This window comes from Phalaenopsis equestris, unplaced genomic scaffold, assembly GCF_001263595.1.
Source record: "Phalaenopsis equestris unplaced genomic scaffold, ASM126359v1 Scaffold000002, whole genome shotgun sequence".
NCBI lineage: Eukaryota > Viridiplantae > Streptophyta > Magnoliopsida > Asparagales > Orchidaceae > Phalaenopsis > Phalaenopsis equestris.
This window is the reverse complement of record NW_018164444.1, coordinates 13,025,141-13,049,213: the sequence shown is the minus strand read 5'-3', so window position 1 is coordinate 13,049,213 and position 24,073 is coordinate 13,025,141. Positions and strand designations below refer to the sequence as shown.

Sequence of the window (24,073 nt, the reverse complement as noted above, 5' to 3'; positions counted from 1 at the left end):
TGAATATTAAAGTAGACTCAGCATGATTGAACTATCTTTTTTATGTTCTTTATCTAATGAATATTAAAGTAGACTCAGCATGATTGAAATATCTTTTTTATGTTCTTTATGGGTAGAGGAAAAGTGCGATGGTGAAAGATTCTAATTTTGTTTTCAAGTGTGTTAACAACAGGTCTTTTCTTTTTAGTTACTCTTAGTTCATTTTAGTTTCTTTTAGTTCATTTTAATTTTGACATTTATATGCCATTTTACTTTTGCATTTATATGCCATTTTGCTTTAATTTTGTTGAGAAAAAAATAAATTCTGTTGCACAGATTATTCATTTAATTAAAAAAAAATTCCAAAAAAACTGTTTGCAAAACGCACTAACCAAACAGCTAAACTGTTTATTTAGAACAGGGGCAGAATGGTCAATTTTTCAGAATCAGTTGTTTTCCATAAGCGCCAACCAAACAGTCAGACAGCTTATCCGGATCAGCTGATCATCAGCAGATTATCAGGATAAGCTGCTTATCAGCAGAAGCTGGATAAGCTGCAGCTGCCCCAAACAGACCCAAAGTCGAGAGTAGATTGCGTGACTCCAATAATAAAGTTGCCAAGTATTTTGATCGGACTGAATTTTTGTATATTAAAAAAATATTAAAAAAACATTTTTCGGGGTGACCCGGACCAAATGTCGTCTGATGGTATTCTAATAATATTACAATAGTATTTTGATGATATTATGATGATATTTTGGTAACCTTCTGTTAGTATTATGATGTTATTTTGGTGGGATTATTGTGTTATTTTAGTGATATTCCAGGGATATTCTGATGATATTTTGGTGATGTCCTATGTGTTTTTTCGTAGTTTTACGATATTCATATGGTATTCTCATGGTAATATAATATTATTTTGAATGCATTCTAATATGTCAGCAGAATACCACCAAAATGTCGCCAAAAAAACAGCTTGATAGTATTCTAATGATATTATGGTGGTATTTTAGTGGTATTCAGGTGATATTCTTGGGTATTTTTGTGGTATTCAGGTGTCGTTCTTGAGATATTTGGTGGTATTCTAGTGATATTATGATGATATTACGGTGGTATATTGATATATCCTCGGAATCTCATCAGAATACCACGGGAATAACACCAAAATATCACTATAATATTACTAGAACACAACAAGAATACCACTAAAATATCATCATAATATCACTAGAATATCACTATAATATCACCATATATCACTAGAATATCGCCAAAATGTTATCATAATACCACCATAATGTCACTAGAACATCACCATAATACCACAAGAATATCACAATAATATTATTATAATATCATCACAATATCACCAGAATACACAAGAATATCATCATAATCCCACTAAAATACTACCATAATAACATCATAATACTACCAGAATACTACTGTGGTTTGCAGTGTTTGTATACAAGTCAATTTTTTCAGAAGATTTTATAAGTGTCCAAGAAACATGACCCATATGATTGTGACTTCTCTATATGGGTTGAGGATTGTGAGGAGTCCACATGAGATAGAGATAATATTAGGAGAATAGCTTTGAATAGAAAATTCTCCTAAAGACTTAATCATTTTGACATGAAAACTACTATTATAGTAATTTTAGTTGTTTTAATTTTAATTACATTTTTTTTTGTAATTCATTAGTGTCGAGTGATGTAATACTTGTAATGTAACATTTTGGACTTCTAATATTTTATAATATTTTGAAGTTTATTTTTTGATGTTTTGTTTGAACTAATTTTGAAATTGTGCACTAACAATTACATTGTGTAAGGAAAAAATAGTATTTATTTAGAAACAACTAGAACACAGCAATTTCACAATTAAACTATCTAAACATACTACAACTGCTTCTTCTGACAGTAGTTTCACAAGAGCTTGTCTTTACAGCAGCTTCGCATCTGTTTCTTCAGAAAGTTGTAGTTATCCTAAACATACCTTAAATTATATTTCATTTGACTTCAGTTTGAATTATAGTTATAACCTAATTCTAATCCTGTTTAAATGAAATTTCAAATAAAAAACAAAATGAGATTTGACAAAACTTCTAACCTAATTATATTGGTTTGAGTAAAGTGATTAAAGTTCAAAATGGTGTAAGCTTAATTCTAACACAAATTTTGTTTTCGAGTTAGATTCAATTTAGCTTAAAATAAGTTATAACATAACAAGTAATAACTTTAATGTAATAACATGGAATATCAAAATAGACTATAACTTTGATACATTTGAGTGTAATCATAACAAATATATGAAAGACTATAACATTGATGCATAGAGTGTTATCGTAGTAACTGTAAAAATTGAAAATTGAATTATTCATCTTATATCTCAAATATGAAGTGAGTGTTTCAGCCACCTACCACTAATGAAGTAAATCTCTCCTTATTCAATTTTATTTATTAAAGGTTTTTGTGATGCTCGTCTATGTTTCTATAAAAATATTTAATCAAACCTCATTGAAATTATTCTTCATACCTTAAATTTGAAAGTTGTATAATCCAAATTTTTTTTTGGTTTCTTAGCCATTTCAAGAAAATCAAAAGCATGAAATATTCTAATGAATTATCCACTAAACCTTTAGCTCTATTACCACAAAAACATCACAATGTCTCTCTAAATGTGTGATTAAAGCCATCTCCATGTATAAAACACCAAACCAAATAAATATATTCCATATAAAATAATGAGAAGAAAATAAAATTCCTCAAGCAAAGTTTGAGCAAAATTCAAAACATTCCCAAACTATATAAGAACCTTATTAAAACCTTATTTAAACATGAATAGATTATTATGCAAAAATAATTTGAAAAATGGACATGTTTGTGACATAGTTTGGACATGTTTGTGACAATTAATTAATATATAATATGGTTTAAGGTTTAGAGTTTAGTATGAAATAAAATCTAAATAAAATGTTTGAGTTATATTATATGCTCAAAGCTTGTTTATTTTTTAAACATGTGATTCTTTTGTGATATTATTTATCTTATATGCAATGATAATTGTTGATAATGAATGTATTCAAATCTAAATCATCAAAATTATATTATTAATAAGATTAAAGAACTAATGTTTACAATCTAAAGACCATTGGTATGACATTGTACCATATAATAACTACATAATATTTGATATCATTGGAAATAGGTGACACACCTAAAAATTATCTATTTTTTCATATATATTTTATGCTCAATTTTAATGATTTTTAATAATATTAAACTTTAAGAGAAGGTATTTTGCATATTTTTTTTGTTTCAGGTACAATAAATGAACTTTTGGAGAAAATGAAGCAAAAATTGTGCAATTTGGAGTAAAAACGAGCAAGAAAGAAAATTCTGACTTGGCACATTTCGATATTTATTTCTATGTTCAATCTACTTTACATTTCTCACATATTTTCGAATGAAATTACACTTTAAAAAAAGATTATTTTCATGCTTATTTTGCAGGCATATCTGTTAGGAGCAAAACGCAACTGAAACGGGGTGAACCGGAGTCAAACGGAGCAAAATAGTGGAGCTGCTGCAGAGTGGCGCATGATGCGCCAAATAGGTAGCAAAATAGTGGAGCTGCTGCAGAGTGGCGCATGATACGCCAAATAGGTGCATGATGCGCCAAAATCCGGAGAACTGGCGCATGATGCTCCAGAGAAGATTTTTTAAGGATTAAAGCTGTTCGGGATGAATTTTGGGTGAATTTTCAAATGAACACTTGTTCTAAACACCCCTTGGAGTGATTCAATGCATCTAGACTCTTTGAAAAATTTTTTTATGAAGGGATATGTCTTTTGAATTCAAAAGAGTTGACTTTTTGATAAAATTTTGGAGGAAATTTTAAATTCTTTTTGGAGGGAGGCAGCCTTTTATAAAAGAGAGGGAAGTCTAGAGCTTGGAGAGGAATTTTTGCGTGAAGAGTTTTTGGGCGCGTCCGCGTGTGTGTAAGAGAGGGAAGTCTAGAGCTTGGAGAGGAATTTTTTCGTGAAGAGTTTTTGGGCGCGCCCGCGGGCGCGTCCGCGTGTGTGTGTGCGTGTGTGTGAGTGGCGTGAGAGTGAGAAGAAGGAAAGGGAGAGAGAGAAAGAGAAAGTCAAGTGCTTGGAGGTTTTCTTCAATGATTGTAAGAGGAGAGAGAAGATAACATATTTCTTCTTCATTTCAATTCTATGAGAGAATTGAGAGTGTTTGTAAGGAGAGAAATACTTGAAGAGAACTTATATGAATCTGCTTAAGAAGAAATGTGAGATAAGTTGTGTTTTTTATTTCTTTTATTTTGTAAACTTATTTTTACAATGAAATTTGAATTTTTACTAATGAAATTTGAGTTTTGTTGTATCATTCTCATGAATTCTGAGTAGTCTTCTTCATCATTCTCCCTACTTTGAGATATGATTTTATGAAGAATTTATTTTGATTTATATGGTTTTAAATGTAAAAAATTTTTGATAATTTGAACAATCTTCATTTACTTTTCGATTTGGCTAATTAAAATGTTAAAATGTGTTGAGAAACATATGATCCGAAAAGGCTATGATTTCTACAACATAGAGAGAGTCGCATTTGATTTCACTGGAGACTATTTCATTTATGGAGTTGGGTGCAAATAAATAGGAAAATATACTTCGTTGGATGCAGAATTGGAGATTTTAAGGTGACATATTAAAATCTTCAATTTGGTCCAGTTGATTGGAAACTGATGCGAGATTGTTAGCCCTCATGTGAGAGTGTAGTGGGAGCTTTGAAGTGGCAGGCAGTATCCTCCCATCCTAACCATGAAATTAGGGACCAAACTCTGTATTAGACAATGTTCTTTATGCACTTGGAAGAGGGCAAAAAATATGATTGTCCCTATTTGACACAAAATAATATTAGATATAATTTTGAATGATTTTAATTTCTTCACAATTTATATGCTCGTTGTAAAGGGGAATGATGCTCTCTTAAATTTGAACTATTCTTCATAAAATTTTGTTTAGTTTTTATATGTTTACATTTGAAGTTTAGCAAATAGTTTAGTTAACTTAGTTCTTCTAGTTACATTTTTGTTAGTATTCATTAAACCCATTTTAACTTTTCTTTCTTACTTTAATTTTTATAGTTTGAATATCGTGATTTATGTTATTATCATAAGTATTTTCATCTTCCAAACTAAGACTTGATAGTAGTATATTAGAATTAGCCTAAGAGCAGACTTGATAGTAGTATACTAGAATTAGCCTAAGAGCTTTCTTATTGCGCTTCTCTGTGGGATTGATATTGGGATTTTTAATTGAAGCCCTACATTACTTGAAGCGATACGTGCACTTGCGTAGAACCACCAATGTGTGAAATATTTTATATAATTTATATATAATATTTTAAATTTGTATATTAACTACTTAATATAAATTAGGTCAACATTTTGGTCATATTTTTTGAAGCGAAATTACTGTGTTTCGGTACGGGTCAAGTTTTTTATACTGTTACTGGGGATTTAAATTGACATAAAACACGCAGAAAACCATCACACACTAGGGGCACATCAATGGGGAGAATTTTAAAAGAAGAGATGTATGAGTAGCTCTTTTATTAAAAAAAATTATGTTTTTATACGGCTTGGATATTTTGATCCAAATAAAAGTTTGGGCATATTTCTTAAAATAATGAAATAATAATTATATTTGTTCAACAATGGCTATTATGAATCATATAAAAGTCAAAATTTATATTTCTAAATATTAAATCAATAAAATTTATAATTATAAATAAGCAAATATAAATAATAAAATATTGGTATTTTTTATTTTGGATATCAAAATTATAAAATTTAGCCAAGAACACATAATATGTTATAATGCATGTTATTGAAGCAAAATATAACTATATTTATTATTGAAGTGAATTACATTTTACTTCACCACAAATCAAGTCAAATTGGCCAAAATAAAGTTTTGGTTGGGTTATTTTCATGAAGAAAACTAGGTTTAGATTAGATTAGATTTGAGCCTGCTTTGGACTAGGTCTATATTAGATTTGGACCTAAATTAGGCTTGGAATTTCGTAAGTTGAGCTTAGTTCAAGTGGGGCTAAACCTAGGTCAATCCCAAGTTTGAATTGGGTTGGGTTAAGTCTAATTTGGGTTAGATTAATGATGACTTTAATTGGGTTGGGTCCAATTCATGTCCACTTGGGTTAGGTCTAATTTGGGTTAGACCTAACTAATTTTGATTGGGTTAGGCCCATTTGGACTAGGCCAAGGTTTGTTAAGGGTGACTTCATAATTAAAGGGATAATGATGTCAACTCTTCAAAACTTTCATTAGGCTAGGTTACCCAAGTTAATTTTTTTTGTGTTTAACTTATATTTAGGGGGCAACTTGGCTTAAATGCAAAATTTTAATTTTTACACATTTACCCCTAGTACCCTAACTTCATTTATAAATTTTTAGAGGTTAAAACTATCTTTTTTAATATTTGGGGTTACTGCCCTAAATTTTATTTTTAATTTTCATTTTGATTTATATTTTTCTAATTTTTATTTCATCTTTTATAATTACTTTTCAAGATAATTATAATTTTAAATTGAAATTAGGCATTTTGGAGCTAAGGAGAACCCCTGACTTTGAAAAAAATGAGGAAATGACCATAATGTTAGAGGGAATAATACATGAAAATTTCATATTTTTATGATTTATATTTAATTTTTAATAATTAAAATAATCTAGAGTATTTAATTAAATAAAAATCAATTTTTACTTAATTATATTATTAATATTATTTTCCTCTCTGTTTTTTGAGTTTAGAGGTATTTTTGTTTTAATTTTGTGATTTTTTCTCATTATAAATTTTAAAGTTCTTAAACATATATTGGATTTAATTAAATAGATAAATAGGAATTTTCTACTTACGTGAGTCTGCTCTGCGTCATTCCTCGCACCAGTCGAAGCTCCAAGCGACAATTTCCAATTTGTGGTGCTTTCCATGTGATTGTTGTGGTGGCTCTCTCCGATGCTTTTCTCCCCCCGCAATTCTTTGGTTTGGTTTGATCTCCATCGTCTATTTTTAATACACGAAAATGGATGACATCGGTTCATCATTTCCGCGGGATAGAGAACCGAGAGCCTCGCGCAATCAAACCATACGACAGAGAACCCACAGCCTCACACAATCAAACCATAAAATCTTGACCTACACTTAACCAAATTGCACGAGGTTTATTCCTTTAGCTTCATCTAAGTGAGACAAACCTATCTATATGGTTAAGTGGACATGCATTGTAGGTTTTCTTCATGAAATAACTAAATTAAGAGCTATTTTAAAGTGTTTGAACTCATACCTTATCCCAAGAGGTAAGGCATCAATTGAGCTTGACAGAGAGTATCACCTTAAGGTTGCACAACTACTCTTTGCTTCAGTTTGGATTGGAATTGGCCCTAGCTATAAGCTAGACCAAATGGGACCACAGTTTGGTGTTAAACTATGGTAGAGGCTACGAGAAGGCATAATTTTAACTGGGGAAGTGAAGCTAGGTCTCTGTGAAACTTCTGAGAGAGTTAATTATGAGTTTTGGAGAGGGTGTTGCCGAGGCCTTAAAAACCCCTAGACTTTAGTGGTGAAATTAGGGTTTGGTGGTGATGGAGATGTCTTGAGGAAGTCGGGTATGAGTTTCCTAGGTTTGTAGGAGTGTTTGTTATTTCGGGAGAAAAGGGCTTAGATGGCTGCCTAGGGAGTTTGGTGTTGTGTAGAAGCTCTCAAGTTGGGACTATTTATAGCCATTGGGAGCTATGAGAGAGGCCATGGCTTGCCCGGGGAAGCTCTGGTGGTTTCATAGAGGATGTACATAAGAATTGCAGTGACTTTTGGCAGGGGATTAGAAGCTTTCTCCACTTTTGATGTCTCAAACATGATGGCCCCAATGGAGGTTAGGGTGGCATGGAGGAGAGCTTGGAGTGACTGAGGAAGCTTTTGGTGGGGTGGCTAGGACCAGAGTTGGGCTACTTTGACCCACTTTGACCTGGGATTGACTCCCCAAGGCTTGAACATGGGTGGGTTTTACTTGGGTTCCAATTGTCTCCCTGTATAATGAAGAGTGCATGGTTTGTCATTTGTGCTTGTCCCATGCTTAACTCTATTTTAATTAATTTTTATTTAATTTGTAGTGTAATGATGGGTCATGGTGGGTTGATTGTGTGTCACGGTGGGTAATGGTTGGCCCATGTGGAAAGGGCTATGAGAGTTGGGCCATGTGAGATGGGTTATGAAGGATGGGCCATGGGCTTTCTCATGGCCACTTGGATCTTTAAGATTAGGCTTAGCCCAAATGTCTTTAGGTTCAACCCACTTAGGTTCAGTGAGCCTTTGTTATTAGCCTAATGAAATGAATGATTTTGATACACCGAAAATATATGCATTTTTAGACTTATATTTTATACTCATTTTTTGTGATATTGCACTTTAATAGAATATATTTTTATGTTTTCTTGCAGATTATTGATTTTTAGGGTTTAAAGCAAAAGGAAAGAAAAAAGATGAAACTTAGAATCAAAATTAAGTTTTTGAATAAATTCTCAAAGCCAACGACGTAGACCAATTTAACGCTGGAAATTTTTACTCAGCGCCAACGGCGTCAAAGGCGGTGCAGACCACGAAAAATTGTCCAAATACATCGAACCTTCTAGAAACGTGAACTCTATTTGGAGGAACCTCTTGGAGAACTGACCTTGGACTCTATTTGGGGCCGAATTTCATCAGAAAATTGGCTCCTCTACGTTTTTCGCTCCTCTACGTTCATTTTTTGCTCCACATCATTCCTTTCTACTACCATATTGGAGTCAATTAGTGATTTTGGTTTCATAGTTTAGAGTTTTTGTGGTAAGATTTAGTGTGAAACTTTCCGTAAGAGTGTTAGAGAAGGAGAAAAGTGAGAGAATTTTTCTTCCCACATTTCTAAGGAAAGCCTACAAATGATTTGTTTTGAGAAAGAGTTCAAGATAAGTTTGTTTGTTTATTTAGTGTTATATGAACTTAATTTAATATATGAATTTTGTGTTTTGTCGTATTTTTCTCATGAAATCCGAGTAGTTCCCTCTATCTTTCCCCCTACTATGAGTTATGGTGAAATGAAGAGATAAAATGAATGTACCATAATTAAAATATAAAATAAATTGTGATGATTTTTAAACTCTGAATTTAATTTACTTTTCAGTCTGGCCAATTGATTTGTTAAAATATGTTGTGAAACATATGATCCGAGAAATGAAGTATGAGTTCTACAACAGAACAGAGTGAGGACACATTTGATTTCATGAAGGAGAAATTTGTTCATGAAATTAAGTGCAAATAAATAGAGAAATATTCTTTGTTGGGTGTAAAATTGGAGAATCTTTAGGGTGACAGACTAAAATCTCCAATTTGGTCTTTGTGTTTAAAAATTAAAGCTAGAGTTAGCCTTCAGGTGAAGGGAAGTGGAAGCTCTGGAGTGGGAGCCGGTATCCCCCTAGCCTAGCCACGAATTTAGGGACTAAACCTAAGATTAGCCATTGATTTTCTATGCACTGTACTAGGGTAGATAATTAAAATTGTTTTTATTTGGCACAATACTTATTGAAAATATTTATCTCATCTCATTTCACCAGAATTTCATTATAGTGGGAAGGATGATTTTTCACATAGGAAATTTTCATTACATAAACACAGTTCTTAGATTAGTATTTAATATTTAAAAGTTGCATTTATGTTTTGTTAATAATTAAGTAATTTAGATTGGTTAATATCTCAACATTCAAAATTAGTGACAGTGATTTTGTTTGATTTTTTGTAAATTTCATGTTAAAATTTATCATTGCTAACTTACACCTTCCCATTGGGATCGATATTTGGGGCTTAAATTGAAAGTCCATTATTACTTGATAACGATACGTATACTTTCGTAGAATCCCATTACTAATTGTCTATAATTATATATATTTTACAGAACTTACTTTTCATATAAGGATCAAGTTTTTTGCGCTGTAGTGGTGTCAACTTCATAAATCATCACATATAAAACTTTGGGATTAATTAGGTTAATTATAAAGGCCACCTCCTTAATGCAAATTTGACTTATATGTGGACTTAGGTCTTGACCACCTTGAATAAAGCTAGATTTTGTCGTAATGGGCTCAATTATCCAATAAGTGATCCAAATTGACTTGGGCCCAATAAAATTTTGGTGACCCTTGGTGATCTCAACTTCTTAAGGCCAAATGATTATGTTTGGCTTTCATTTCAAATTTTTAGGGTTAAATGGTGTTACAAAAGCCTTAGGTGAGATCAAAGATTGATTTTCGTGAATCAATCCTTCCTTTTGAATCTTTGGTGTCATGGGATTTCCAGGGTCCATTGGGGAATTCTTGGGAGTTTAAATTTCATGGGTAACCAGAGGCATCTTTTTACTTAAAAGGAGTTAGCTTGGGCCTCCACTGGGCTAAATCCTATACCATTAACCTCATGAAGCACTACATGAGCATAGCCTTGATTTTGAGTTCCATGCGGTTGAGTTTTCTCCTCTGGTCATCTAAGAAGGTTACTAGGACAACCTTAAGGTTAAGTGCTAGGTTTCCAAGGGGAGTGAAGAAATCCCCACAACAGTGAGGTCAACAATTTTCAGCCCATTAAATTATTCCTTCATATTACTTGCTCTATCATAACCATGATCACAAATCTTGAAATACTTAAAACATTGACTGATAATAGTTGCTCGATTTTTATTTAAGATATACAACTGGTGTATCAAAAACATGACCAATGCAAAAAAGAAATTACTCTAACAAATTTACATTTTTTATTCAAATAACAAAACTAAACAAACATTTCTTCTTTTGCAAATATATCACATAATTAATCAATAAACTTTGATAAAGTAATTATCTTCATGTTCTTCAGAAATTAAATGTGTTATTACAAAGTATATATACAAATCAATTAATGCCTTTTAAAAATTAGGGGCTATTAATTTTAAATTTTATTTTATATTGTTTAGCACTACATTATATACTTGCATTTTATTTAGCCAAAAGTTATAGAAGTGAAAATTTTTATTAATTTATATATTTATCAAACTCATCATGCCCTTGAAAAACCAGTCATTATCTTGGAATAAATCTCATATAATAAATTAAAATAGTTAGATAAGTATATTATTCAATTATAATACAACCATATTTTTTTTTATAATAAAATTAATATGCTGACTTTATTTTATTTAAGCTCTCACAATTTTATTGTGCATTATTATAAATATTGTTAGGGTTGCTAACACAAAGTTCAACTTGATTTTTTTTTCTAATTTGAAAAATTTTTCATATAAAATACTTTATCATTCTCTTTTATAGATCCTATATTTTAAAAATATAGTATCATAAATAATATTCTTTTTCACGAGACATGTTACACTCTATCCAATTAAGAAAATGTTCAAATCAATTAGGATTTAAGCGTCTTTCTTTGCTTTTGTGCTTGTCTTTAGGAAAAAACACAACTATGTGGTCGATATTTATCTCATGATAAGTATATTTGTCAAACATGATCTTTTGAGGGGAGGGGGTGTTCCCCCTTAGCACCCCACTTAGTCCACCCATGGATGAAACCAAGTTAAATAATGATCAAATACTCTAGATTGTTTAAGGAAACTTTTGTGTTGTTAGATTCTAGCTTGCCCCAATTCAGTCTAAGTGATTTAATAACTTAACATATCTGATTTTAATTGAACTTTGACTAATTAGCGACCGAGTAGTTTTAATTAACCTTATGTTACATAGTGATTTTATTAATTTTAATAATTTTTTGGTGTCTCTGATATGACATTCAATATTAGGTTGAAATGTCTATTATATAATATCTTAATACCTTAAGATGGGATATCACACCTTAGGAGGGATTGTTTCTTTATACAATACTTTAAACAAAGAAGTTACAAAGCCATAAGTCGATGTACAATTCTTTGATATTGGACAATTAACCCCTTATACACAAGTCTTTGTAAAGTGGAACAAGCTCTTACAACAGTGTAGTAGTACCTTATATTATGTAGCAATCTATATTCTTTACAATATGATATTGTTTAAACATATGTTTTAAAACTTTATGTTGAAATTATCTTCCCTAGGGGGCGTTACACTCGCCTTTCTTCGGTTCTTTATAAACCTTTATAATGATACCTTAAGTTATAAAATGTGTTGATAAATTCATCAAGCCATGAATAATTTAAAATAAAATAATTTATTCAATGGGCTTGATCACTCTCACCTCATTCATGAATATGTATGTTAGGCCTTGAACTCAAAATGTCGTGATTGGAAACAAAGCACCCAACCACAGGTTCAATTGTATGCACAAGTACACACTAGTTATTTTGGTAACATTGGCATATGATTAAAGTGTAGTTAGAGCAGTGACTCTTTATTTTGCTTAAGTGATGTATTCAAAATATATTAACAAGATATAAATAAGACTTTGCCATAACTATGTTAATTATGTGAGGATATATTTCATTAGACGCTTGGCATTGTATTGCTTTAGTAAGCATCGCTTGTTTGTTTTCCACAATATTATGCTAAGCTAGTAAGAGTTCTGAGAAAATTTGAGTGTATACATCGATATTTTGTTATATTATTGTTTTTCATGTGCATGGTTTAGTTTATGAAAGTTTCGTAGTCACAAAAGATAATTTAGATGCAAATGCTTTGTAATCACAAAAGATAATTTAGATGTTGAATGCCCAAATGTCTACTGGATAAATTCCAATATTAAGGACACTCTTTCATCCCACTTATATATAAAATATAAGACTAAGTTGTATATATTGAAAACCACAAAAGCATTCCTATTTTTTCACAGCATATTGCATATCTCAACTATACTTTTACATTACACTCTTAGTATTTAGATATTATGCTAAGTTTAGTCTGTGGCTTTAAAAAATGTATATTTATTTTCTATACTTATTATATTGTATTATGATGCACCTAAACTTAATTTTTTCAGGATCTAAGGATTCTAAATCTTTTACCTTAACTTTTAAATAGGATAAAATTAATATTAGAATTTTTTTTCATTAAAATTTAATATATAGCTTCTATATAAACCATTTTTTCAAATAACCAACCATAGCCTAATAATGGATCATAACCCTTATATGCACATACACTAACCTTGGAGGTCTTAATTGCATAATAATGTTGTCCTTCATATTAAGGCTTAGATATAAAGTTTGAAGTTTTATTTTTATTATTCCCTCATTGTTGAGCTACCCTTTCCTTAGTGGCAAGGTTATAAGTCAAACTTTTTTATAATAAAAAGTTATCCCTATCTTACATTTCCATAAAAACTTCAAATGTGCCTTGTTATATTTCCTATCACAACAAGATTGCAAAAATACATGTAAGTCTTTGGTAATATTTTATTAAATTTAAGCTATAAGTCTCATCCCATTCATTCATATTAGAATTAAGTTGTGGGACATGACCTAGCAGTATGTCAATCTCATAATTCCTCACCCCTAATATCATTTTAAAATATTTTTAGTACCTTATAAATAAAACATTAAATTTTATGTTTTTTTGAATATATTCTATGTTAATAAATTTTTAAATGAGACGTCTCACAAGCTAACGAGTTGAGTTATGATTAGCTTGAAATTGGCTTGTTAGCTCATCAAGCCGAGTTCACGAGCCACTTATCGAGCCGAGCTCGAGCCGGCTCATGAGCGGCTCAACTCACTTACACTCTTAGGAGTGAGTATGCTTGTTTTAGAATTGAATTAAATTAATTTAAACACTAACATTTTAACTGAATTAATATTATATGTAATCAAATTTGACTAAATTAATAATCCTACTTTTAATTTGTTTTATAATTTACTAAATAATTAGAATTGATAAAAAAATTATTAATATTAAATAAATCAATTTGGGTATAGTTAAATTATTCAAAAACTCAAATGAGCCTTAAATGTTAATATTATCAATTAGAATTAGCTCATTTATATTATTTTGTATTTAATTTAGCTAAAATAAATTGTTCTTTTATTAACTCAATTAATTACCACTTAATGATTGATAGTTATGTTATCTCATGCTATAAAAAAATTATTATTCAATTAATTTAGCAAATTATTAATTAATAATTAATTAGATATTATTTTATGCTAATTATAAATTATAAAATATAAATTAATGACTAATTTTAAAAAAAAAACTATAATTAAATTAATAGCTACAAAATAATGCTTTATATATACAAAAAAAAAAAAGAATTTAATTAGCCTTAATAATAACACCAACAATAATCAATATTAAAATTTTATCAGATTTTCATGCATATAATCTTGATGTATTAATGTTGTTAAAAACTAAACTTTCATATTTATATTCTTAATATTTATCATCATAAAATTATATATTCGGAGATATATTTTATTTAAAAAATAATGAAATATTTTTGATAAGACATTAAAAAAATAAAACTATAATAAATATATATATTATGAACTTAAAAGTTTCTAAATATTTATTTGATGTTTGTGCGCAGGCATTGCAGAGGCCCTTATCCTTCCTAACCGACGGGGAGGACGGACTTCCAGTGGAAAATGGAGGGAACGCTCTCATTTTCCTTCGTCTCTGCAATCTATTGTCCAACTCCGAATAACCAAACACGCTGTAGTGGGTTTTTCAGTTCTCGTACATATGATTCTATGGCGGGGGGATCCTCGTCCACCGACAGAGCGCCTAAGCTTCAATCTGTAATTTCTTCAAAAACCGCAGGTGCAGACCTAAACCCTCGCTTCTTTGACGTACAATCGTTACAGTTACAGCTTTGTTCATGGTTTGCAGAAAGGAACTCTGTTTCCGGATCTCCAAGTTCAAGGAAGAGCATGCATAATGTGAACACCGAGGTTTCGCCTCACAGAGCAGGTAAAACGTGCATGTTCTTCTGATTCAATCACATATTTGCTTTCGGAATGGTTATCATGAGTTATTTTTTGGTTTGATATTTTGGATGGGTTGCAGTATCTGCTGTGAGATTGTTGAGAATCGAACAGGGCGGAGCATTTGCTGACCTGCTGAGTGATAAAGGTCGGAAAGCTCTGAAGAATGAGATGGATTATGTTGAGAGGACACTTGGTTTTCGCACCCGGGATTTGGAGGATAGAGATATTAGATTGGTATTTGATTATTATTTGATTATTATTATTGGATAGAGATATTAGATTGGTATTTGATTATTATTATTATTACTATTATTATTTGCTTCTAGCCCCTTTTTTTCCTAGCCCTCAACCACACTGAAAAAATCGGGGTCAGAAATGTGACTATCCCAAACAAAAGGCCAATGCAAGGCATGCTGGGAACAAAATGCGTTACCTTGTTACATTCTCCATGTGTAAAAAAGAACAAAGTCTGTGAGAAAAGCAATGTCCCTTCCCTTGTCAAGTTGTCGCTGCTATACCTTTGCCTTCATGCCGTCACGAAAGAAGTTAATAACATTCTTGCTGCTCCATTCGATAATAATTCCTCTAGTGCAACAATTTAGAGTGAAGTAATATTAATTTCACATTACGTGAGATAGTTGACATTGTAGTCTGAAGATGACAAATGCAATTTAATTAGAATTATTTTGCTGATTGTCTTGAGTATTTAAAAAAAATATTATTTATTTAAAGCAAATGAATGACGAGTTAAGTTTGTACTGATTTACTGGTGAATGGTAAATCACAATTTGTTATAAGTTGTTTGTTGATTTATGAAGAGTCCATGTGTTAATAAGATGTACACTAACTGTTTGGGTTAAAATTGTGAAGTTTATGATGTCATTTCATTACTATTGAACATGTGGTTGGTTGTATATATAAATCATGTCTGGGAAAATGTTTGGTTTTAGTTGATTATGTGATTTGGTTGGATGTTGTTATAAATTAATATTGATTCTAAACACGAACTCCTTAACCATTATGATTTTATATTTACACAAAATGAGTGAATAAGAATGAAATAATCAGTTTTCAAAAGCATGTTCTATATTTTTGAGAAAAAAGGACTCATGTAACTGACCCCACTTAGTGGGACAAAGGCTTGCTGTTGTTGTTTTATATCTTTGAGCAACCAAATGACTAACTGTAAATTGCGTTTTTGTTCAAAATATGCTGCTCATTTTACAGTTGTAGGTAGTGTTATTTATCTTTTTCACATTGTAAAGTTTGTCAGTATCACAGTTTTCAACTATCTTTATTGTGCTTGTGGTTTCATATAATGCTACTGTGCCTCCTCTTTCATTCCAAAGTAACTTACCATTTATTCTATAAAATCAGCATGTTTTGTCCTCATAGGTATCATATATTGTTGGAGGTGCTGTTAGGTGGAGACGATATCTGGATCATCTCATCTTGTCTCTTTGTAAGCTCTTTGTAAGGAGGAAAGGAGGAGAAGACATTTAGAAACATGGAACCACTCTTGTTACAGGTGAAGCTCAACATCTGATTTAGCCTGAAAATGGGGAAACTCTAAATTACAAACCATTTCTCTACATTTACATTGTAATTGGCCATATCATCACTTTTTTATTGAGCAAGCAACTCATTCTTCTAATTATAGATTCTTCGCATTGGATTTTTTGAGATCATCAAGTTAGAAATGCCCCCATATGCCGTTGTTGATGAGGTAATTTTTTATGATAAAAATATCTGTTATAGCATTTGTTCCAAAAGATTTATTTTTTTAATCTTGTTCACTGTTAGGCTTGATGTGGAGTAATTACTATAAATTCTCGCTATTGTAGAAACTGTATAATGTCAGGCTTTAGACAGAATATTCTTTGAAATTGGCATTTTCCCTGGTTTTGATGATATTTCTTTTGTTAAACTTCTTTTTAAATTTAGCAGGAAACCAAGTATTAAATGCCATCTTTTTTTTTTCTAGGAATGCTGTGTATTTGGTTTTGAAGAACTTGCAAGCTTGCCTTATATTGCAATTTATGAATTCAAACTTTTATGACGTTGATTTACAAGTGAAAATTATACAGAATAGGACAAGGAAGCAGATTTTTTCATGTTGATGTTCTTTGTTTTATCGTCATTGCTGCTTGGCTGCAGTTGCCCTGACTATATTATTCTGATTTGGAGCTTATGATTTACTAAATGTATGACATCAAATGTGATTTTACTGATATTCCACAAGAGGAAGTTGTTTCTCTACGCAACATAATTTTTGAAAGTGCAGAACGTTAGGCTTGCTAAGGTTTCTCTCAGACCTGGTGCAGGGAACATGGTAAATGGAATAATGCGGAAGCTTGTTAGGCTTAAGGTCTGGTTTTCTGAAATATGCTTTGCTTGATCATTTTTCACTTTAAGGGTTTTAATATTCTCTTTCCATTTTGCGATACAGGAAAGGAAATTTCTACCTCTACCTAAAGTAGAAGGTGACGAAAGAGCTCAAGCACGTGCTCTTGCTACCATTCACTCTCATCCCGTTGTAAGTTTACAAGTCCGGATGTTGATGCTTTGACATGATTTTTGGCTAGAACTGTGCAATTTTTGTGCATTATCTGTGAAACAGTGGATGGTGAGGAGGTGGATGAAATCTCTCGGGCAGGAGGAGGCTGTGAAGTTAATGAATTGGAACAACACAGACCCAAGCTTCTGTCTAAGGTTTATACTGGTTATTTGCTTCTAATTGTTTTAATTTAGTTGAAAATTTCATTGTTAATTGGGGGAAACTACTTTTGATGCTAGGGTGAACCTTCAGAAAGGCAACACACGAGCTGACCTTGTGATGAGGCTGACAGATATGAAGGTAAGTGTTATTTCATATTAGAAAATTCAAAAGGAATAGTAAATAGTCTTTATCATGTTCATGCTATACACTTCTGTTTTGGCATCAGAATTAAGCATTGTGACAAACCACTTGAACTTGATTTCTTTTGGGTGTATTGGGTATGCAATCATTGTGAAACCCTCTTAAGTAGAATAAAGTTGAACTCGTAAATATTGGGATTTTCTTTAGTATAGCGGTTGGAATTTCATCATCTTTTGGGTGTATTGGGTATGACATCATTGTAAAACCCCAATAAGTAGAATAAAGCTGAACTCGTAAATATTGAGATTTTCTTTTGTGCAACGGTTGAAATTTCATCATCTTTTGGGTGTATTGGGTATGACATCATCGGAATTTACACCAACGGGGCAAAACCATGAGGCCATTAAGCCAAAGCGGATAATATCTCGATGGATGAGAGTTTTGGTGGTTACAAATTATATTAGAGCATTACACCAGCTTGAAGATGAGAACTAAGTGCTATATAGAACAAAGTGATATGTGGTAGAAGCTACTTCTTAAATCTTAGATTGGACAAAGTTCAACATGGTGGGAGCTTCTTCTGGAATATGTAGGAGCCACATCCAGAATCCTATATGTCTGGTGGATGGAGATTCTGAATCTTCCTTTTGTAGAATAAAACTGAACTCTTAAATATCAATGTATCTTTTGGTGTGATGGTTGGAATGTCGTGAGAAACTCCGAAGTTAAGCATACTTTTATGGGAGCATTCCTAGGATGGGCGATATCTTGGGAAATTACATTAACGGGGCAAAAGCATGAGACCATTAAGTTAAAGTGGACAATATCTCGATGGATGAGAGTTTTGGCTGTTATAATCATACTTTTAGAAGCGCCAAAGTTCCACAAATAGTCAACCTAATAAAGCCTTTATTCAGGGCTGGGTTTAGGGCTAATCCATTCCTCTTTATTTTGTGAAGTTAAACAATGTAGTCGAACGAGCATTCAATGTGAAACTGAAAATGTTGGTCAGGCTGATTTGACTAGGATTATCTTAAATGCACTGCTAACTCTATAGAACTTCACAATGCCGTCTAAAGAGGCTTGCTACCAATAAACTTTTGTAGAAAGGTTTTACACTAGGTTAGACTTGCACAAATGGTTTAAATTTGAGTTGCCTGGTGTAGGCTTTGTTTTTTGAAGTGTATCCACATGCTATGTTGTCCTCGGCTTGACTGTTTCATAACTTCATTATACCTATAGTAGGTTGCATGGAAGTTCTACTTTGACTGATTATATCTCCGCCTTTTATATGCTATTATGTAGATTCAGCCTTTTTCCTTAATATTAGAACATCAAGCACTTTAACGATAACTTTACTAATGCACTTGGCTCATAGCTTCCTTCGATTATATCAACCTGCACCTATTCAAACTATTGATGCAACTTGCCAGCTCATTAGAAGCTTTAAATTCATTTTTAGCTAAATGTTATGCGTGGAGAGTTTTGTTTTTCTGTTAAATTCTTCTCTATTGTAGAAGTAAAATCGTGATTCTATTGGGGTTGAACACACCCTCTAATTTATTGTGCATTTTACTAAGAAAATTTTTAAGTGTGTTGGTTTGATTGCATTGTATATGATTAAGATTATAAATTTACTTGTAAATGCAGGTTCCTCATAAGGTTTCTATTTATTTGGATGATTTTATTCGTTTACCAACTGGCATGCAGGTTTGTAAAGCAAGCAATCTTGTTCCTAACATCAGGTATTTAATTTATTCAATATCTGGTGTATAAATTCAGAATGGCCATAGGAATTAAATATTTGCATTTACTGCAATATTCACGTTTATAAAACCAAATAGTCATCTTCGTATGCTCTTTTTTCTTTAGTGATGAATTGTACAAAGGCTATTATTATTTCAGTTCATATTTCAAAATGTTGATATTTTGAGCATTTTTTTGTTCATAGATAAGTTTGTAAGAAGTGCCAAAGTACTGTCAACATTTTTCAGCATTGGTGGTTTCGTGTTCTCTGATTTACAGATTTATGCTTCCTTTAAATAGTGTTTTTCATAAAAGTGCTTTATTTTCATGCAATACATTTTATCATGAAGACCATGAAAACTTTAATCTTAGCATATTTCGTGTGAAGGTTTTCAAGGCTACCCTGATGATACTAAGCTTCAAGCCTATAGCCATTGGAAGGAGTACAAAGCTTGTGTATTGATACGTGTTCCATCTTATGAATCATTCAAAGTTTTGCAGTGTTTCGAGTGGTGCATGAATCTTGATAAACATGTATAGGGTGGAATCTGTCAGAACTGGCGTTTGATGGAGTGAAGTCTGTTGTACGCCAATTATTATATATCCATTTCAACCTTGTTATGGTTGCAACCCATCATGGCCTGTTTTTCAATACGAATTTAATACGAGGCATTTTAGCCTAACTCAAGGTGCGTTGAGGTAAGAGTGTTTATATTGAAGTGCGATACCCTTCTTGGTCTAGGTTTAAGTTTCATAATTTGTTATGATAAAAAGATCAATAGGTTTAAATACTGTTATTAAAGACGTGCTTTAGAAGTCAAGTTATGTGCTAGCCTTACACGTCACTTGTTTGTAAAGCATAAACTTACGGTGCATTTGTCATGTTCCTTATTTCTATAGTACTATGTGCTTGGCGTCAAATGTCATGATCCGACCCGGAGCTTGCAATTAACCAAGTTGGGTAGAGACAATCGGACGGTGTGAATTAAATTTTTTATATTCGTCTATAATTTAACAAATCAAAAAGTCACAACAAATTAAATTAAATCAGTATAATGAAAATTACCTTGCCTTTATTTTCTATAAACATTTTCTTGTCTATCGCTCATCTTTTAACAAGTTAATTAAATCTGAAAGAGCAGTGAAAGCAAGTATGAGCTAAACGAGTCAGTGAATACTTATACTTCTAAACTATAACAATACAAAGAAAAGAAAGAACAATATATATGTCAGTTAAGCTTATTTATAAATCAATAGACTATTCAAATGGGTCTATATCATTATCATATCAATATCATTTTATATTTATACAACCGTCACAGGAGACACCATCTATAATTATATCAATTAAAACACATCAATATCAATATAATTTTCATTTACGTGCATGAGTACATAGTGTTCCTCCACTAGTACTATGAAGGGGCGTTCCATCATAACCAGTCATGAACATACAAGCAATCGTCGTAAACATATGTATTCATCACATTTAATTTAACGTACTATATAAAATATATATCAAATGCATGAGTAAGCAGCTGTAACATTCATTACGATATGACCAATAAAGAAAATAATATCTTAATTTAAATAAAGCATACACAAATTTCATTAACTACAAATATATTTAAGAATAAACAAATTATTACTATTGTTTAAAAATACAAGCACTCACCTCGATAATGCTTAATTCAATAAGCTTTTGCCCCACATTAACTCTTTTAAAGTGGAAACCTAACATAAACATGATATAAAATTTAATTTATTTGTTATTTTAAGTAACTGTTAACTTACTATTATTATTATTATTATTTAAGTATTAAAATTTATTATTTTTTTATACTTATTTTTCTATTCAATATATTATTATTGTTATTATTATTATTATTATTAAGTTTTAATTATAAATCAATTTAATATATTATGCCTCCTTGAATCTTCGTCTTGCTTCTCTGCACGAAGTCCAGGCCGCGACTTCTTTCCCTTCACGAGAGGGACTCGATCCGAATGTTTTAGCACAATTTCTATTCTTCTTCGTCACGCGGCTAGGGCACAATCAACTCTTATCCTTCATCTTCCTCTTTGACTCGGCTAGGGCACAATCAAAAGCAAGGACGTTCCTCCATCAAAACCTGCATGAGACGTTGGATCTTGTTATGCGCCTCACACCGTCTTCTTCCACTCCGCCGTCTTCTTACTCGAGCTTTCTCATCGTTGGCTAGGTGCTTACGCCGACTTGACTCCTGCGTCGTTCTTAGGTAAATGGGTATGCGAATTCTATAGGCAACATTACTTCTTCAATTTCCCGATCTTGATCCCCCTCCCTCTCATTTGCCCGACCCTCCACTTCTCCTTTAGCTGTTCGTTTCCTCTCCCTTTCCCGATTCATCATTTCTCTTCTATCTTTGTCGTTTCTTCTTCTCTGTTCCTTCATTTTCCCTGTTTCTTCTACTCCCTACAAAATCGTTACAATCTTCCCCACGCACAAAAATTGTCTTTAAAATTTATAAACCAACCTTAAGTCATTTCTCATAGCGTATCGACATTAGGAATGAAAAGTAATCATTATAAAGGTAAAGACTTGGTACAAGGTGACTCAATTATTCTTCAAAAAACATAGATACTGAACACAAAAACATGTTAAGAAAAATACCAAACTAATCAAAAATCGCCACCATCAACAACAATAGGTTCTTCAGGCTCACTATTAGTAAGGGAATATACTCGAGGCCGAACAGGTTGGCTTGGTTGCCTTGGGTTGGAGTTGAAGCTATAGACTTTATCTTTTTCTTCCCACCTGCAGACTTCTGTAGAGGAGCTCCATCAGATTTATGATCTTCAACGCTTTTTTGCTTAAAAGATGGACAATATCTTGCTATATGACTAGGTTAACTACACCAATAGCAAATGTTAGAGCCCCCATCAAACATTCACCTTCATGTTATCTTTGGCATTTGACACAAGAGACTCTAGTACCCTGAACTATTCTTTGACTTCTTCTCTTAGGATCTTTTTGAGCGATCTACATGTTCTTTTGTAGCCTTCTTGTGCATCTCTTTACGTTTTTGAGTAAACTGATAGTCTATCTCTACTCTTCTAGCTTGTTCCGTTAATACCGAATATTCATCGATCCCTAAAGGTATTAACGAGGCGTCTTTTAGAGCATTTTTATCCTGAAAGGAATCTATAACACTTTTTTTTGCAATAACGATTAACTGTGGTGCATACCTAAATAGTGCATAGAATTCTGCTTCGTATTGCATGACCGCTTTTCTCTCCTTGCCAACTTGATTAACTTGTCTTGCATCTATCGTTGAGTGGATAAAAGTACAAACCACTCTAAAAAGATCCACGAACTCCTCCCAACTTACCCTGTTGGGTATGTCTCCCAACCTGTCCTGACGGTGCCCACACCACTTCCTTTCAGACGTCGCCAACGATACTCTTCTATCATCTAGACCAACAATGTTATCTAGTTTCTTCTCTATCCTCATTAATCAATTCTCTGCTTCAACTGGGTCTTCATTTTCCTTGAACATTGGTGGACGTTGATCCGAAATATCTTTAAGTACTTGTCCACAACAACTGTTTCACTAGGTTGAGATCTGGACTCCTGAATCAGGTGAGTCAGCGTCGTCATCATTTGAGCGAGGACATTTGTGATCACATTAATAATAGATTATACTTCTTTGATTTCAAGTGTATCATTATGTCTGGATGGATAATAATTATCTTATTGGCTATTTCATCAAAATTTTATTAATTAATCCTAAAATTTGGCTCTGATACCACTTTTGGCACGAGCAAGTCTGGGCTTGAAATTAAGTAAGACAGATACAATTAAATTTTCTATATTCGTCAACAATTTAACAGATGAAAGAACCACTACAAATTAAATTAAAACGATACAATTAAATGGTGTAGGTGTAATTATAGATAAGAGTTTAAAAGATAATGTTGTAAAAATTAATAGAGTTGGTGATAGAATTATAGCCCTTAAAATTATCATTGATACTAAGATTTTTAATATTATAAGTGTTTATGCTCCTCAAGTAGGTTTAGATACAGAGTCTAAAGATAAATTTTGGAATGACTTAGAAGTCTTAATACAAATGATACCTCTTGAAGAAAGAATTTTTATTGGAGGAGATTTAAATGGACATGTCGGTAGAGTGGTAGAAGATTTCAGAAATATTCATGGTGGCTACGGTTTTGGAGTAACTAATGAAGAAGGTAAAACTATTTTAGATTTTGCTTTAGCGTTTGATTTTGTTATTACTAATACTTTATTCAAGAAAAGGGATGAACATCTTATTACTTATAAGAGTGGATCTAATAAAACACAAATTGATTATCTTCTTATGAGAAGAAGAGATCGTCGTGATTGTAATGATTGTAAAGTCATTCCAAGTGAAAATTTAAATACCCAACATCGTTTATTAGTTTTAGATTTTAAGATTAAGAGTTGTAAAATAAAAAATAC

The 24,073-nt window shown here is 31.9% G+C and overlaps 1 protein-coding gene across 1 annotated transcript in view; it reads left to right on the top strand.

Moving 5' to 3' along the window:
- The first annotated feature begins 14,578 nt into the window (after nucleotides 1-14,578).
- The window catches only part of LOC110030362 (probable ribosomal RNA small subunit methyltransferase B), a 35,215-nt gene continuing 25,720 nt past the window's right edge, over nucleotides 14,579-24,073 (top strand). Inside the window, 11 exon segments of the mRNA XM_020733073.1 lie at nucleotides 14,579-14,817; nucleotides 14,887-14,967; nucleotides 15,064-15,218; nucleotides 16,380-16,466; nucleotides 16,468-16,512; nucleotides 16,645-16,710; nucleotides 17,269-17,352; nucleotides 17,434-17,520; nucleotides 17,605-17,696; nucleotides 17,781-17,841; nucleotides 19,495-19,554. Of these exon segments, the coding sequence (XP_020588732.1) occupies nucleotides 14,643-14,817; nucleotides 14,887-14,967; nucleotides 15,064-15,218; nucleotides 16,380-16,466; nucleotides 16,468-16,512; nucleotides 16,645-16,710; nucleotides 17,269-17,352; nucleotides 17,434-17,520; nucleotides 17,605-17,696; nucleotides 17,781-17,841; nucleotides 19,495-19,554 (993 nt within the window). The 5' untranslated portion in view covers nucleotides 14,579-14,642.